Genomic DNA, 12,673 nt, shown 5'->3' with positions numbered 1-12,673 from the left:
TGGTTTCAGAGAAAAATTGTGACTCTACCTGGTGTTCAAACGTTCACTCAGGGTCTTTTGCGGATTCAACCTCCCTATGTCCCGCCTGTGGCTCCTTGGGATTTGTCGGTTGTTTTGGAGGCCTTACAGGAGTCTCTGTTTGATCCTCTTGAATCTGCGGACCTTAAGTGACTCTCTCTGAAGGTCTTGTTTCTACTGGCTACTGCCTCCGCTAGACGGATTTCAGACTTGGGTGCCTTATCTTGTAGATCTCACTATCTGATTTTTCACCGTGACTGGGCAGTTCTTCGAACGCACCCTGGTTATCTACCTAAGGTGGTGACTTCTTTCCACCTTAACCAGGAGATTGTGGTTCCGGCATTTGCCTCTCCTAAGTTGTATTCCAAAGAGCGTTCTTTGGATGTGGTACGGGCTCTCCGTATCTGTGTGTAGAGGACAGCCTCCGTTAGGAAGTCTGATTCTCTCTTTGTACTTTTCGGTTTTCACAAATGTGGCTGGCCTGCTAACAAGCAGACCTTGGCCAGATGGATTAGAATGGTGATTGCACATGCTTAATTACAGACTGGTCTTCCAGCTCCTGCTACCATCAGAGCCCATTCTACTCACTCTGTTGGACCTTCTTGGGCGGCCCGCCGTGGTGCAACCCTTGAACAATTGTGCAAGGCGGCTGCGTGGCCCTCGGTGAACACGTTCATAAGGTTCTATGCCTTCAATACTTCCGCCTCCCAGGATGCTTCCTTTGGACGCCAGGTTCTTGTGCCCGCTACAGTGCGTCTTCTTCCTTGAGGAACTGCTTTAGGACATCCCCGATGTTATTCCCTGTGGAACCTCAGTGTACCCTGCTGCAGAAAAGGAGATTTATGGTAAGAACTTACCTTTGTTAAATCTCTTTCTGCGAGGTACACTGGGTTCCACAGGACGCCCACCCTGACGCACTTGACTTCTTTGGGTTTGTTTGCCATTAGCCGCTGATACCTTCTCCTGTCGTGAGAATGTGTATGTGACTACTAATGGTTGTCGTCTCTTTTACCTGCTACTGCGTTGGACTAGTTAACAAAACTGAGCTTCTGTGCACGGAGGCGGGGTTACAGAGGAGGCGGCGCTGAGCATCTTGGGAACAGTCAAAGCTTTTAGCCTGTTGGTGCCTCAGATTAAGATCCTACTCTACACCCCAATGTTATTCCCTGTGGAACCCAGTGTACCTCGCAGAAAGAGAATTAGCAAAGGTAAGTTCTTACCATAAATCTCCTTATTTTAGAAAACTATGCATTCTAGTTGTCACCATGGGTAAATCTACGGTAACATAGAGAATAGTGTAAGATCAAAAATAAAGGTTGAACTTGATGGACAACTTGTCCTTTTTTTTAACCTCATTAACTATGTTACTATGTTTGTGGAATGTAATTATTCTCTGATTAATTAATCTGAGATTTTCTTACCAAGTAGCTAAGATTCCTGAAATCATTTATAGAGCCGTAGGATCTCATCCTGGTGCTTCAGGCGCTGACAGAAGACCATTTTCATCCTTTACAAGAGATTCCTCTAATGGTGCTTACACTTAAAGTTCTATATCTACTAGCTGTAACATCGGCAAGAACAATAAGAGATCCAGGCCTTACAGCTCATAGAGCTGCACAGACCACCCATGCCTATAGGGAGGTGCAAGTTTTCAGTTCTTAAACTCTTACAAAGATTAATCTTAGTAAATGATATTGCCGCCGTATGTGTCTTGAACCTACTGAAGAACTCCATAGCAGCTCCGTATATCCCTCTCTTGTATGTGTTTATATTTTTTAGAACTAGTTTGGGAAGTCACTTCAGACAAGGATGAAGTTCAGTGGTAGACCTGGGGATGTGAGCTTTTACCTGTATATCATGGGGAAGAGGATTTAATTTCTTAGTTATGGCTGCCTTGTAGTTCTTCCAGTAACATAATTTGTTTATGTATATTTTATTTCCTGTAGATGAATGTAACAGAAGAAATATATTGTCTGAACATCCCATTGTATCGCCAGATTGTGAAATAGAAGATAAAGATATCACACAAGATTCTTTGGCAAACGCTGTGAGCCCAATTATACATCCAGAGCTTCAAAGTGCAGATATATCATCTGTTACCTCTAACCAAGAGGAATGTTCTCCTGATACCTCAGATATTGGTCCATCTATCACAGCTCTTAGAGTAGATGGGACGTTTCCCAGTTCTGTAGATGGCAAATGTTTTACAAAGAGCACAAAGCTTATTACCCATCAGCCACGAAAAACAGTTGAGAAACCTTTCCCATGTACTGAGTGTGAGAAATGTTTTACACAGAAATACAACCTAGTTATACATCAGAGAAGTCACACAGATGAGAAACCATTTACATGTTCTGAGTGTGGGAAATGTTTTAAACGCAAATCAAATCTTAATATGCATGAGAAATATCATAGAAGTGAGAGACCATTTTTATGCTCTGAGTGTGGGAAATGTTTTACAGATAAATCAGCTCTTGTTAAACATGTGAGATGTCATACAGGCGAGAGGCCATTTATGTGTTCTGAATGTGAAAAATCTTTTAAACACAAATCTCAACTTGATGAACATCAGAAAATTCACACAGATGTGAAACCTTTTCCATGTTCTGAGTGTGGGAAATGTTTTGCATGGAAATCACATCTTGTTAGACACGAGGTAAGTCACACAGGTGAGAAACCATTTCCATGCTCTGAGTGTGGACAGTGTTTTACACGCAAAGCGTATCTTATTGTACATAAGAGATGTCATAGAGGTGAGAGACCATTTTCATGCTCTGAGTGTGGAAAATGTTTTGCACAAACATCAACACTTATCAGACATCAGAGACATCACACAGGTGAGAAACCATTTTCATGTTCTGAATGTGTAAAATGTTTTATACACAAATCACAGCTTGTTACACATCAGAGATGTCACACAGGGGAGAAACCATTTTCATGTTCTGAATGTGGGAAATGTTTTATACAGAAATCACAGCTTGTTACACATCTGAAATGTCACACAGGGGAGAAGCCATTTTCCTGCTCTGAATGTGGGAAATGTTTTACACACAAATCAAAGCTTGTTACACATCAGAGAAGTCACATGCTTGAGAAACGTTTTTCATGCTCTGAGTGTGGGAAACGTTTTACAAGAAAACTAAGTCTACTTGGACATCAGAGAAGTCACATGGGTGAGAAGCCATTTTCATGTTCTGAGTGTGGGAAATGTTACACTCATAAAGCAAGTCTTTTTAAACACACAACAATACATAAAAAATGAACTAAAATGTCACACAGGGGAAAAGCCATTTTCCTGCTCTGAATGTGGGAAATGTTTTACACTTAAATCACAGCTTGTTGCACAACAGAGCAGTCACACAGGTTAGAAGCAATTTTCCTGCTCTGAATGCTGGAAATGTTTTGCACAGAAATCAACTCCATATTTTTAGAGAGGATATTCTAGCGTTACCTGTGACATCAAAGATCATCAGCAGACACAATCTAATTAATAAAGGGAATAGAACAGTTATAAAGAGAGGTTAGAAAAATAAAATTTGTTTCATTTGTATAAAAAAACAAGCCTCATTGAGGTGACCTAATTAATATGTATAAATGTATTTCTCTGGCATCCATAAGGGATATTGGGGTTTACTTATTACGATGGGGTATAGAAGGGGTCCAAAGGAGCCGGTGCACTTTAAATTTCTTCCACTGGGTGTGCTGGCTCCTCCCCTCTATGCCTCCTCCCACAGGCAGTTTAGAAAAAAGTGCCCTCAGTAGAGGATGCACACTCTGCTTCTCCAGAGAATTTTCTTCAGTTTATTTTAAAATTTATTTTCGGTATTCTGTCCGGACAACAGCATACCTGCACCGTGGGAGTTAGGGGGGGCGGTTACTGGCCTCTGTAAGGCATCAGAGCCGCTTCCCCGCTGCAGGACCACCGTCCTCAGAGGTTGTTTGTCCCGCGGGGCATTGCGCCTTGGCGGTCACAATCGCAGCACGCCGCACAAACCTGACATAGTCTGAAGGTGAGAAGAGTGGTGAGTACATACCGGGGGCCCCACTAGGAGGGTTCCCCGGTTCTTGGTGCAGCATACGAGATGCTACACGGGGGGACTCGCTATAGCCCCCTGTGTACACTGGCATCAGTAGTGCAAACTAGCAGCCATTGTGATGTTTGCACAGTGTAAGGAGACGTTGCCAGTATAAAAAACCCATGTAGCTCCGGTGCCATTACAGGGGGCGGAGCTTACTCAGAGCGGGACCAGCGGCATTTTGGCATCTTCCTCTGCACAGCGCTGCAGCAGCAAGGACACACAGCTCCTCCAGACACTCCGGGATACACAGGAAACTGGTACAGGGGAGTATAACAAGGGGGAGAGCTACTATTGTACACAATCTAGCGTCCTAAATAGGATAAGTAATCCGGTTTCTACTGTGATATAAATATATTCAGCCTGCAGATTTTCATAGTCTGACAGTCCGGGGTGTGCTGTCTCCCTCTTACTATGGGTCTCCCTCTTACTCTTGTTATTGTACTGGTCTGTGTGTGTGGGTGTGTGTGAGTTACTGTCATTATGGTCAAACATGCAGTATGCAAGGTTTGTCACACCGGATTCTCCCCTTCTACAACTGGTTCACTATCGTGTGACCAATGCAGTCAGTCTTCCCAAGTTAGTCTGGAGACTGGGGGGGTGGGTCAGGAGCCATCTTGGCTCGGTGCCATTGAAACTATGATGACAGAGATGTCGTCTCAGCTCAATGCTAATAAACAGACAACACAACAACTTCAACAGGCTGTTGCAGACCTTGCTGCTAAGGCTGATGAAAGGCAGCTTTCCCCCACTAGTTATGGGCCACTTAAACGTGGGCTCCCTGCTCTACTCTCAGACTCTGATGAGGATATTCAAGAGGAGTGGGAGGAATTGGAGCCTGATATAGAAGATTCCACTTCCACACAGGGTATTGAGCCCCTCATTCTTGCTATCAGGGATGTATTAAAAATCCCCTTGGAAGACGCTGCTGCACCGCAGTTGTTCTTCCTAGCACAGAAAAAGCTCAGTATCACCTTCCCTGATTCTCCGGAACTAGATGAGGTTTTTCAACAAGCCTGGAAAAATCCTGATAAAAGATATCAGGTTACAAGGAGGTTTTCTCTTACATCCTAGAGGATGCTGGGGTTCCATTTAGTGCCATGGGATATAGACAGGTCCCTTGGGAGCCATGGGCACTTTAAGAGTTTAATAGTCTGGGCTGGCTCCTCCCTCTATGCCCCTCCTACCAGACAGTTTAGAAAATGTGCCCGTGGGAGCCGGTCACAGCTAGGGGAGCTCCTTGGGGTTCTTCTGGTTTTGTTTGTTTTCTAAGAGTACCTCTTTATATCGGGCGCTAATAGTATTCTCTGTTAAAAAACATTTTGAATATAGTAAAACTCAGCTGCAAAAAGTTAATGACCTGGGGTTAACAGGTCAAATAAATTACACTGGACCACCCAAGTGCAATTAACCACAAAACTCCAATTTGAAAAAACTCTTGCGCTATAGTTATATAATTACAAGATATGGCTGACAAGAATAACAAACTCCTGATAAATTCAAAATATATTTACTATTATATAAATTATCATATAATAAAACAAGACCGGTCTTAAAACATCAAAAAATAATAACAAATGTGTATACTTTCTAATACAAGGAGGTGGACTTAAGCATGCTCTGTGCACAGACGTGTAAAAAAACAAGCTCTATAGCTATATGGCTTAATGAGGTAAAAAAACTTTTGAATCAATTGTGGCTGCTGGTAAGACCCATATGTTAATTGTTCCCAATGGATAGTCACTTTGTATCAAAGATCTTTATGATGTGAAGATCCAACATATAACAATGGAATGGATAGGAGCTTTTTGTAACCGGAATCTTTACGTGAGATGTGAGCAAGTGGTATCAGCACAAATGCATCCCGACGACCACCGCAGTGGCTTGTGGCTGCGGGGAAAACGGCACCTGCAATGGCGCCCGCTGTGATTTTGAACACTTATTAATTTATAGATGGTCGGCAGTGCTATTCCCTCTTCTGATGATGTCATTGTACAATTACCAGAGTTTAACATCATTCTTGAGTCACATTAGAAATGTTGGATCTTCACATCATAAAGATCTTTGATACAAAGTGACTATCCATTGGGAACAATTAACATATGGGTCTTACCAGCAGCCACACTTGATTCAAAACGTTTTTTGACCTCATTAAGCCATATAGCTATAGAGCTTGTTTTTTTACACGTCTGTGCACAGAGCATGCTTAAGTCCACCTCCATGTATTAGAAAGTATACACATTTGTTATTATTTTTTGATGTTTTAAGACCGGTCTTGTTTTATTATATGATAATTTATATAATAGTAAATATATTTTGAATTTATCAGGAGTTTGTTATTCTTGTCAGCCATATCTTGTAATTATATAACTATAGCGCAAGAGTTTTTTCAAATTGGAGTTTTGTTTTCTAAGAGTGTTAGGTACAGGAAGGCTGCTGGCAACAGCCTCCCTGCTTCGTGGGACTTAGTGGGGAGTAGGAACCAACTCTAGAAGTTAATGGTTCTCTATCTCCGCTGACAGGACACTGAGCCCCTGAGGGTGCTGAGCGCAAGCCCACGAGGTGACCGATCACTCCCGCAGCACAGCCGCCACCCCCTAACAGAGCCAGAAGATAGAAGAGTGGTGAGTATGATGCTGGTGTATACAATGGCAATCTTGATCACAAACTCAAGCGCTGAGTAAGCAGCCTGGATGATGTAGTATAAAGTGCCACCAACACTTAAAATACACAGCAAATAAAAGAGTTACCACACCAATTCACGGGCGCTTCTTATTAACTTGTCAAAATATCATGGTGTCCTTGACCTTAAATAATAAGAGACACATACATAGTGTAACACTGTAAAACATATGTATAAAACCAATCCGTTTTCCCCAATCTGGACTCGTACCAAATATGTTGGTCTACACAAAGTAGACAATAATCGTGATAAAGGAGCGGATCACCAGTTCATACGGTAACTTGTCTCTAGTCCTCGTAGGATATGAACCCCTTTCTCAATCAACTCATTCAGAAGGGATATGTAAATAAAACAAATCTCAATGGTGCAATACCATTAAAAATGATTTAATTAAACAAACAACTGTAAAAACAGGACAGGTGGACTCTCACCAATAGCGATGGTCTACATGCAAGTACACAAACACACATGTCAAGAATAACAGCCAGGCGTCCCCAGGAGTGATGGTTGACAACCGGTAAGTCCTCCACGTGTCCCCAAGATACTGTTCACCGAATGGCAGGTAATAAATTCTTCCACAACGTGATTTTGATCATTAATGATGATCTCCTCTTTCTTATTGCCAAAAGTATTAGTTATACTCCTACAGGCAATACAAGACCCACACCTTTAGAATCCCTTAGAGTTTATTATGGGAATAGTCGGCGGTGCAGGGTGGAAACTATGTACCATACGAGACTGTAAATTGGATGCTCTCCTATAAATACAAACAGATATATTTGGTAGTTCTGGACCAATTCCCGGATCTTTTTTCAAGATCGGCCAATGTTTTTTCAAAATATTCCTCATCTTGTTATGTTGTGAGGAATAATTGTTGGTAAAGGCCCACTTAAACTTCTCGTTTGCACTGGCTTTTTCTTTAGACCTAGGTTCAATGAGAGTCATCCTATCTAGTTTTGAAACAGTATTTAATGTCTCTTCCAACTTCTGTTTATCATACCCAGAGTCTACAAAGCAATCTGTCATACTAGCGGCTTGGGATAGAAACACCCGTTGATCAGAACAGTTTCTCTTTAGCCTTTTGAACTGCCCGGCTGGTATGCTGTCAAGCCAGTTCACATGATGGCAGCTTAATCTATTAATGTAAGACCTCAAGTCTGTAAGTTTGATGTAGTTTCTAGTTTTAATCATCCCTTCCTCTATATATATATATATATATATATATATATATATATATTAAGATCTAAAAAGTTGACTTGTTCTTGACTTATGTCAAATGTCAATTTAATATGCTGATCATTTGTATTAAGGTGGGTACAGAATTGTCGTAGAGTAATCTCGTCCCCCTCCCAAATGAACAAGATATCGTCAATATATCTGTGCCAGGACACTAGGCTCGCCCCATGCACACCTTCGGCCCAGACAAATTTGTCTTCCCAGGAGCCCATGAAGATGTTAACATAGCTAGGGGTGAACCTAGTGCCCATGGCGGTCCCACATTTCTGTATGAAAACGTCTTTAAAGATGAAATAATTATTGTACAAAATAAAGCTAATTCCATCAGTAATGAACTCCTGTGTACTAATGGACAGATCTGACTTCAGCAATACTTCTTCTACAGCCTTCAGCCCTTGTTGATGATCTATGTTTGTATACAGGGCATTAACATCTGCAGTAACCAAGAGGTAATTCTCCTTCCATGTGATGTTATTAAGAATACGTAGAACATCACCTGTATCTCTAAGGTGTGAACGATTCAATAAAACAAATGGCTGAAGATGATGGTCTATCATATGTGACAAGTTAGCAGTCATGGAGTCTATCCCCGAGACTATTGGTCTCCCTGGGGGGTTCTCCGCATTTTTATGTATTTTGGGCAATACATAAATGGTGGGTATAACCGGATGTTCCACGTACAAGAACTTACATTCAGCCTCAGTAATAATTCCCTTCTTATTATACTTCTCTATCAATTCTTTTAATTGGGCTTGAATCTTCTTAGTAGGGTCGCCCCGTAGTTGCTTGTACGTTATTTTGTCACCCAACTGTCGATAGATTTCGTCCTCATAGTTTTTTCTATCCATCAGGACAATCCTGCCCCCCTTATCGGCGGGCTTAATGATAAGGTCCTTATTTGAAGTAAGGGTCTTGATGGCTCCCCTTTCTTGTTGATTTAGGTTATATGAAATCTTTTCTTTGTCTAACTTTTCACAGTCTGTCTTCACTAACTGTATGAAAGTCTCTATAAAGCATCCTTTTAAATGAGCGGGGTAGAACGTAGACTTAGGTTTAAAGGGGCTAACTTGGTTGGCTTCTGGGACTATAGCTTCACCTTCTTTGAGTTTAAAGAACTTTTTAAGGGTTAATTTCCGTGTGAACTTCTCAATATCAATAAAGAGATTAAATTGGTTTGCTTTTACTGCAGGGGCATATTTTAACCCTTTTTCCAATAGGGATCGTTCAGCCTCTAAAAGAATATGTGAACTAAGGTTAAAAAATTTTACTGCTTCAGTTTGTTCATTTACTGCTTCAGTTTGTTCATTTATTTTGACAAGTTAATAAGAAGCGCCCGTGAATTGGTGTGGTAACTCTTTTATTTGCTTTGATGCTGGTGGCCCGGGAAGCGGGTTGCCGGCGAGAATGGCGGCACAAAGGTGGGAGCGCAGCTCTGACAGTCTGCGCTCCGGAAGGCTCAGAGGAACTTGGTGTACGGCACTGTGAGGGACGTTTGGACCAGCGCATATACCCTACACTGTTCACCTATGCTAACCGGCTGATACCGCTGTTAGCAGCGAAAAGACCTCAGGCCAGTATAATCTAAGTGCGGGAAGATGCGCCATTACAGGGGGTGGGGTTTCTCCTCAGCGGATCCAGCACTCGCCAGCGCCATTTTCTCCCTGCAGATCACACTGAAGAAACGCTGACAGGGAGCACATCCTTGGATGTTGTGAGGGCTTTGAAGATTTATGTGAAGAGAACTTCTCTTCACAGAAAGTCAGGCGCTCTGTTTGTCCTTTATGATCCCAACAAGGTTGGGTAGGACACCAGACACTAAGCAGACAATTTCTTGCTGGATCAGGTTTACTATCCAGCATGCTTATTCTACGGCGGTATTGCCGTGTCCTAAATCTGTTAAGGCCCATTCTACTCGTAAGGTGGGTTCTTCATGGGTGGCTGCCCGGGGTGTCTCGGCTTTACAACTTCACCGAGCGGCTACTTGGTCTGTGTCAAACACGTTTTCTAAGTTCTACAAGTTCGATACTTTGGCCTCTGAGGACCTTAAGTTTGGTCAGTCGGTTCTGCAGGAGCCTCCGTGCTCTCCCTCCCTTACTGGGAGCTTTGGTACATCCCCGTGGTACTAAATGGAACCCCAGCATCCTCTACGGATTACGAGAAAAGGATTAACACCGGAAGGTAGGAAACATTAGGAAGACCCCCGAGCCGTAGATGTATCTGTCTCCCGCTTCTCTAAGAAGGCGGCGTTACCGGCCCCTGGGTCTTTTCAGCTCAAGGACCCTGGGGATAAGAAAATAGAAACTACACTGAAGTTTATTTACACAGCGGCTGGCGTATCACAAAGACCTGTGATAACGGGTTGCTGGATGTCTCATGCCATCCATACCTACTCAAATTCAGGAGGGCCTTGTGAGGGATATGCCTCTGGTCACTACGGTAACCCTCATCAAACACATTCAAGACACTGCACTACTACTACCATGGCAGTGTCAGTGCATAGAGCTTTGTGGTAGCGTAAGTGGATTGTGAACGCAGATTCCAAGCGCAGTGTGGAGTCTCTCCCTTTCTCAGCAGAGTGGCTCTTTGGGGTTGAGTTAGATACATGGAATTCTAAGGTTACAGCAGGGAAATCCATGTTTCTCGCCTCTGGGGCCCAGCCAGCTAGGTGTTCCTACCCAGCGCCGTCTAACCAGTCCTTTTGGGCCACCAGATTCAGATCTAGAGCCAGAGGTGCCTCCAGTGCAGCACGAGGCACCAGAGGTAGATGAGAAAACCAGCTGCTGCTGTTTCCCAGGAACCAAGCACCAGTTCAGCTTCCACTAAAGCCTCAGCATGATGGTGCCTCCCCACCCCGGGGGGATCTTGAGGTGGGAGCTCGTCTGCGTCACTTCAGCCGCATCTGGGATGGCTCCTGCCAGGATACCTGGCTGAGGGGCGTAATTTCCTAGGGTTACAAGCTGGAGTTCGACAGCGCTCCTCCCCAATGATTTTTCAAATCAGGCTTACCAGCTTTGGAGGATACACGGGTTACACTGCAACAGGCCATCCTAAAGTTGGTCCAGTCCCAGGTCATTGTTCCAGTACCACTGCTACAACAGGGTAAGGGTTACTACTGCAACCTGTTTGTGGTACCGGACGGTTCGGTAAGGCTTATTCTGAATCTAAAATCCTTGAACCCTTACCTCAAGGTTTTCAAGTTCAAGATGGAATCCTTGGGGTTTATTTACTAATATTCGTGTTTTTGACGTTTTTAAGGGTGTTTGAACTCGAATGGTATCGGGTGCATTTTACTGCAACTTTTTGAATCCTGATACGGTTATTCACTAAGCTGCCGAGATTTGCACAATAGTTTTTTCCGATGTCGATGTGATTCGTAATATCAGGCAGTGTTTTACGGGAGTGATGAGTAAAACACTGCCTGACAAAACACAAGGAATCCCGGCTGGATCTATGAGATCCGTGCAGGGCTTCATTGTGTACCTTAAAAAGTTGTTTAAAGTCTTAAAAAAATCTAAAAAAAATTGCGTGGGGTCCCCCCTCCTAAGCACAACCAGCCTCGGGCTCTTTGAGCCGGTCCTGGTAGAAAAAATATGGGGGGGAAAAATGACCGGGGTTCCCCCATATTTAATCAACCAGCACCGGGCTCTGCGCCTGGTCCTGGTTCCAAAAATACGGGGGACAAAAAGCGTAGGGGTCCCCCGTATTTTTGAAACCAGCACCGGGCTCCACTAGCTGGGGAGAAAATGCCACAGCCGGGGGACAATTTGATATCGGTCGCTGCGGCCGTGCCATTAAAACCCCAACTAGTCACCCCTGGTCGGGGTACCCTGGAGGAGTGGGGACCCCTTTAATCAAGGGGTCCCCCCCTCCAGCCACCCAAGGGCCAGGGGTGAAGCCCAAGGCTGTCCCCCCCCCATCCAAGGGCGGCGGATGGGGGGCTGATAGCCTTGTGAAAAAGTGTGAATATTGTTTTTAGTAGCAGTACTACAAGTCCCAGCAAGCCTCCCCTGCAAGCTGGTACTTGTAGAACCACAAGTACCAGCATGCTGTGGAAAACCGGGCCCGCTGGTACCAGTAGTACTACTACTAAAAAAATACCCCAAAAAAAAACAGGACACACACACCGTGACAGTATAAGTTTATTACATACATGCACACCTCCATACATACATACTTACCTATGTTCCCACGAGGCTCGGACCTCTTCTCCATGTAGAATCCTAGGGGAACCTGTGTAAAAAATTATACTCACATAATCCAGGGTAGAATCCGACCTTTGAATAATCCACGTACTTGGCAAAAAAAAAACGGAAACCCGACCACGCACTGAAAGGGGTGCCATGTTTACACATGGGGCCCCTTTCCCCGACTGCCAGGACCCCCCCTGACTCCTGTCAAAGAGGGTCCCTTCAGCCAATCAGGGAGCGCCACGTCGTGGCACTCTCCTGAGTGGCTGTGTGCTCCTGTAGTGTCTGTCAGGCAGCACACGGCACAGATACAATGTAGCGCCTATGCGCTCCATTGTAGCCAATGGTGGGAACTTTGCGGTCAGAGGTTGACCGAAAGTAACCTCACAGCTGACCGCAAAGTTCCCACCATTGGCTACAATGGAGCGCATAGGCGCTACATTGTATCTGTGCCGTGTGCTGCCTGACAGACA

The 12,673-nt window shown here is 44.0% G+C and overlaps 1 protein-coding gene across 1 annotated transcript in view; it reads left to right on the top strand.

Moving 5' to 3' along the window:
- The window catches only part of LOC135057094 (zinc finger protein 250-like), a 78,493-nt gene extending 72,955 nt beyond the window's left edge, over positions 1-5,538 (top strand). The window contains exon 6 of the mRNA XM_063962994.1: positions 1,965-5,538. Within this exon, the coding sequence (XP_063819064.1) occupies positions 1,965-3,280 (1,316 nt within the window). The 3' untranslated portion in view covers positions 3,281-5,538. The remainder of the gene's footprint in view (positions 1-1,964) is intronic.
- The last annotated feature ends 7,135 nt before the right edge of the window (positions 5,539-12,673 follow it).

Source organism: Pseudophryne corroboree, chromosome 3 (assembly GCF_028390025.1).
Source record: "Pseudophryne corroboree isolate aPseCor3 chromosome 3, aPseCor3.hap2, whole genome shotgun sequence".
Classification (NCBI taxonomy): domain Eukaryota; kingdom Metazoa; phylum Chordata; class Amphibia; order Anura; family Myobatrachidae; genus Pseudophryne; species Pseudophryne corroboree.
The sequence above is the reverse complement of the archived record's forward strand: the minus strand, read 5'-3'. Positions and strand labels throughout refer to the sequence as shown.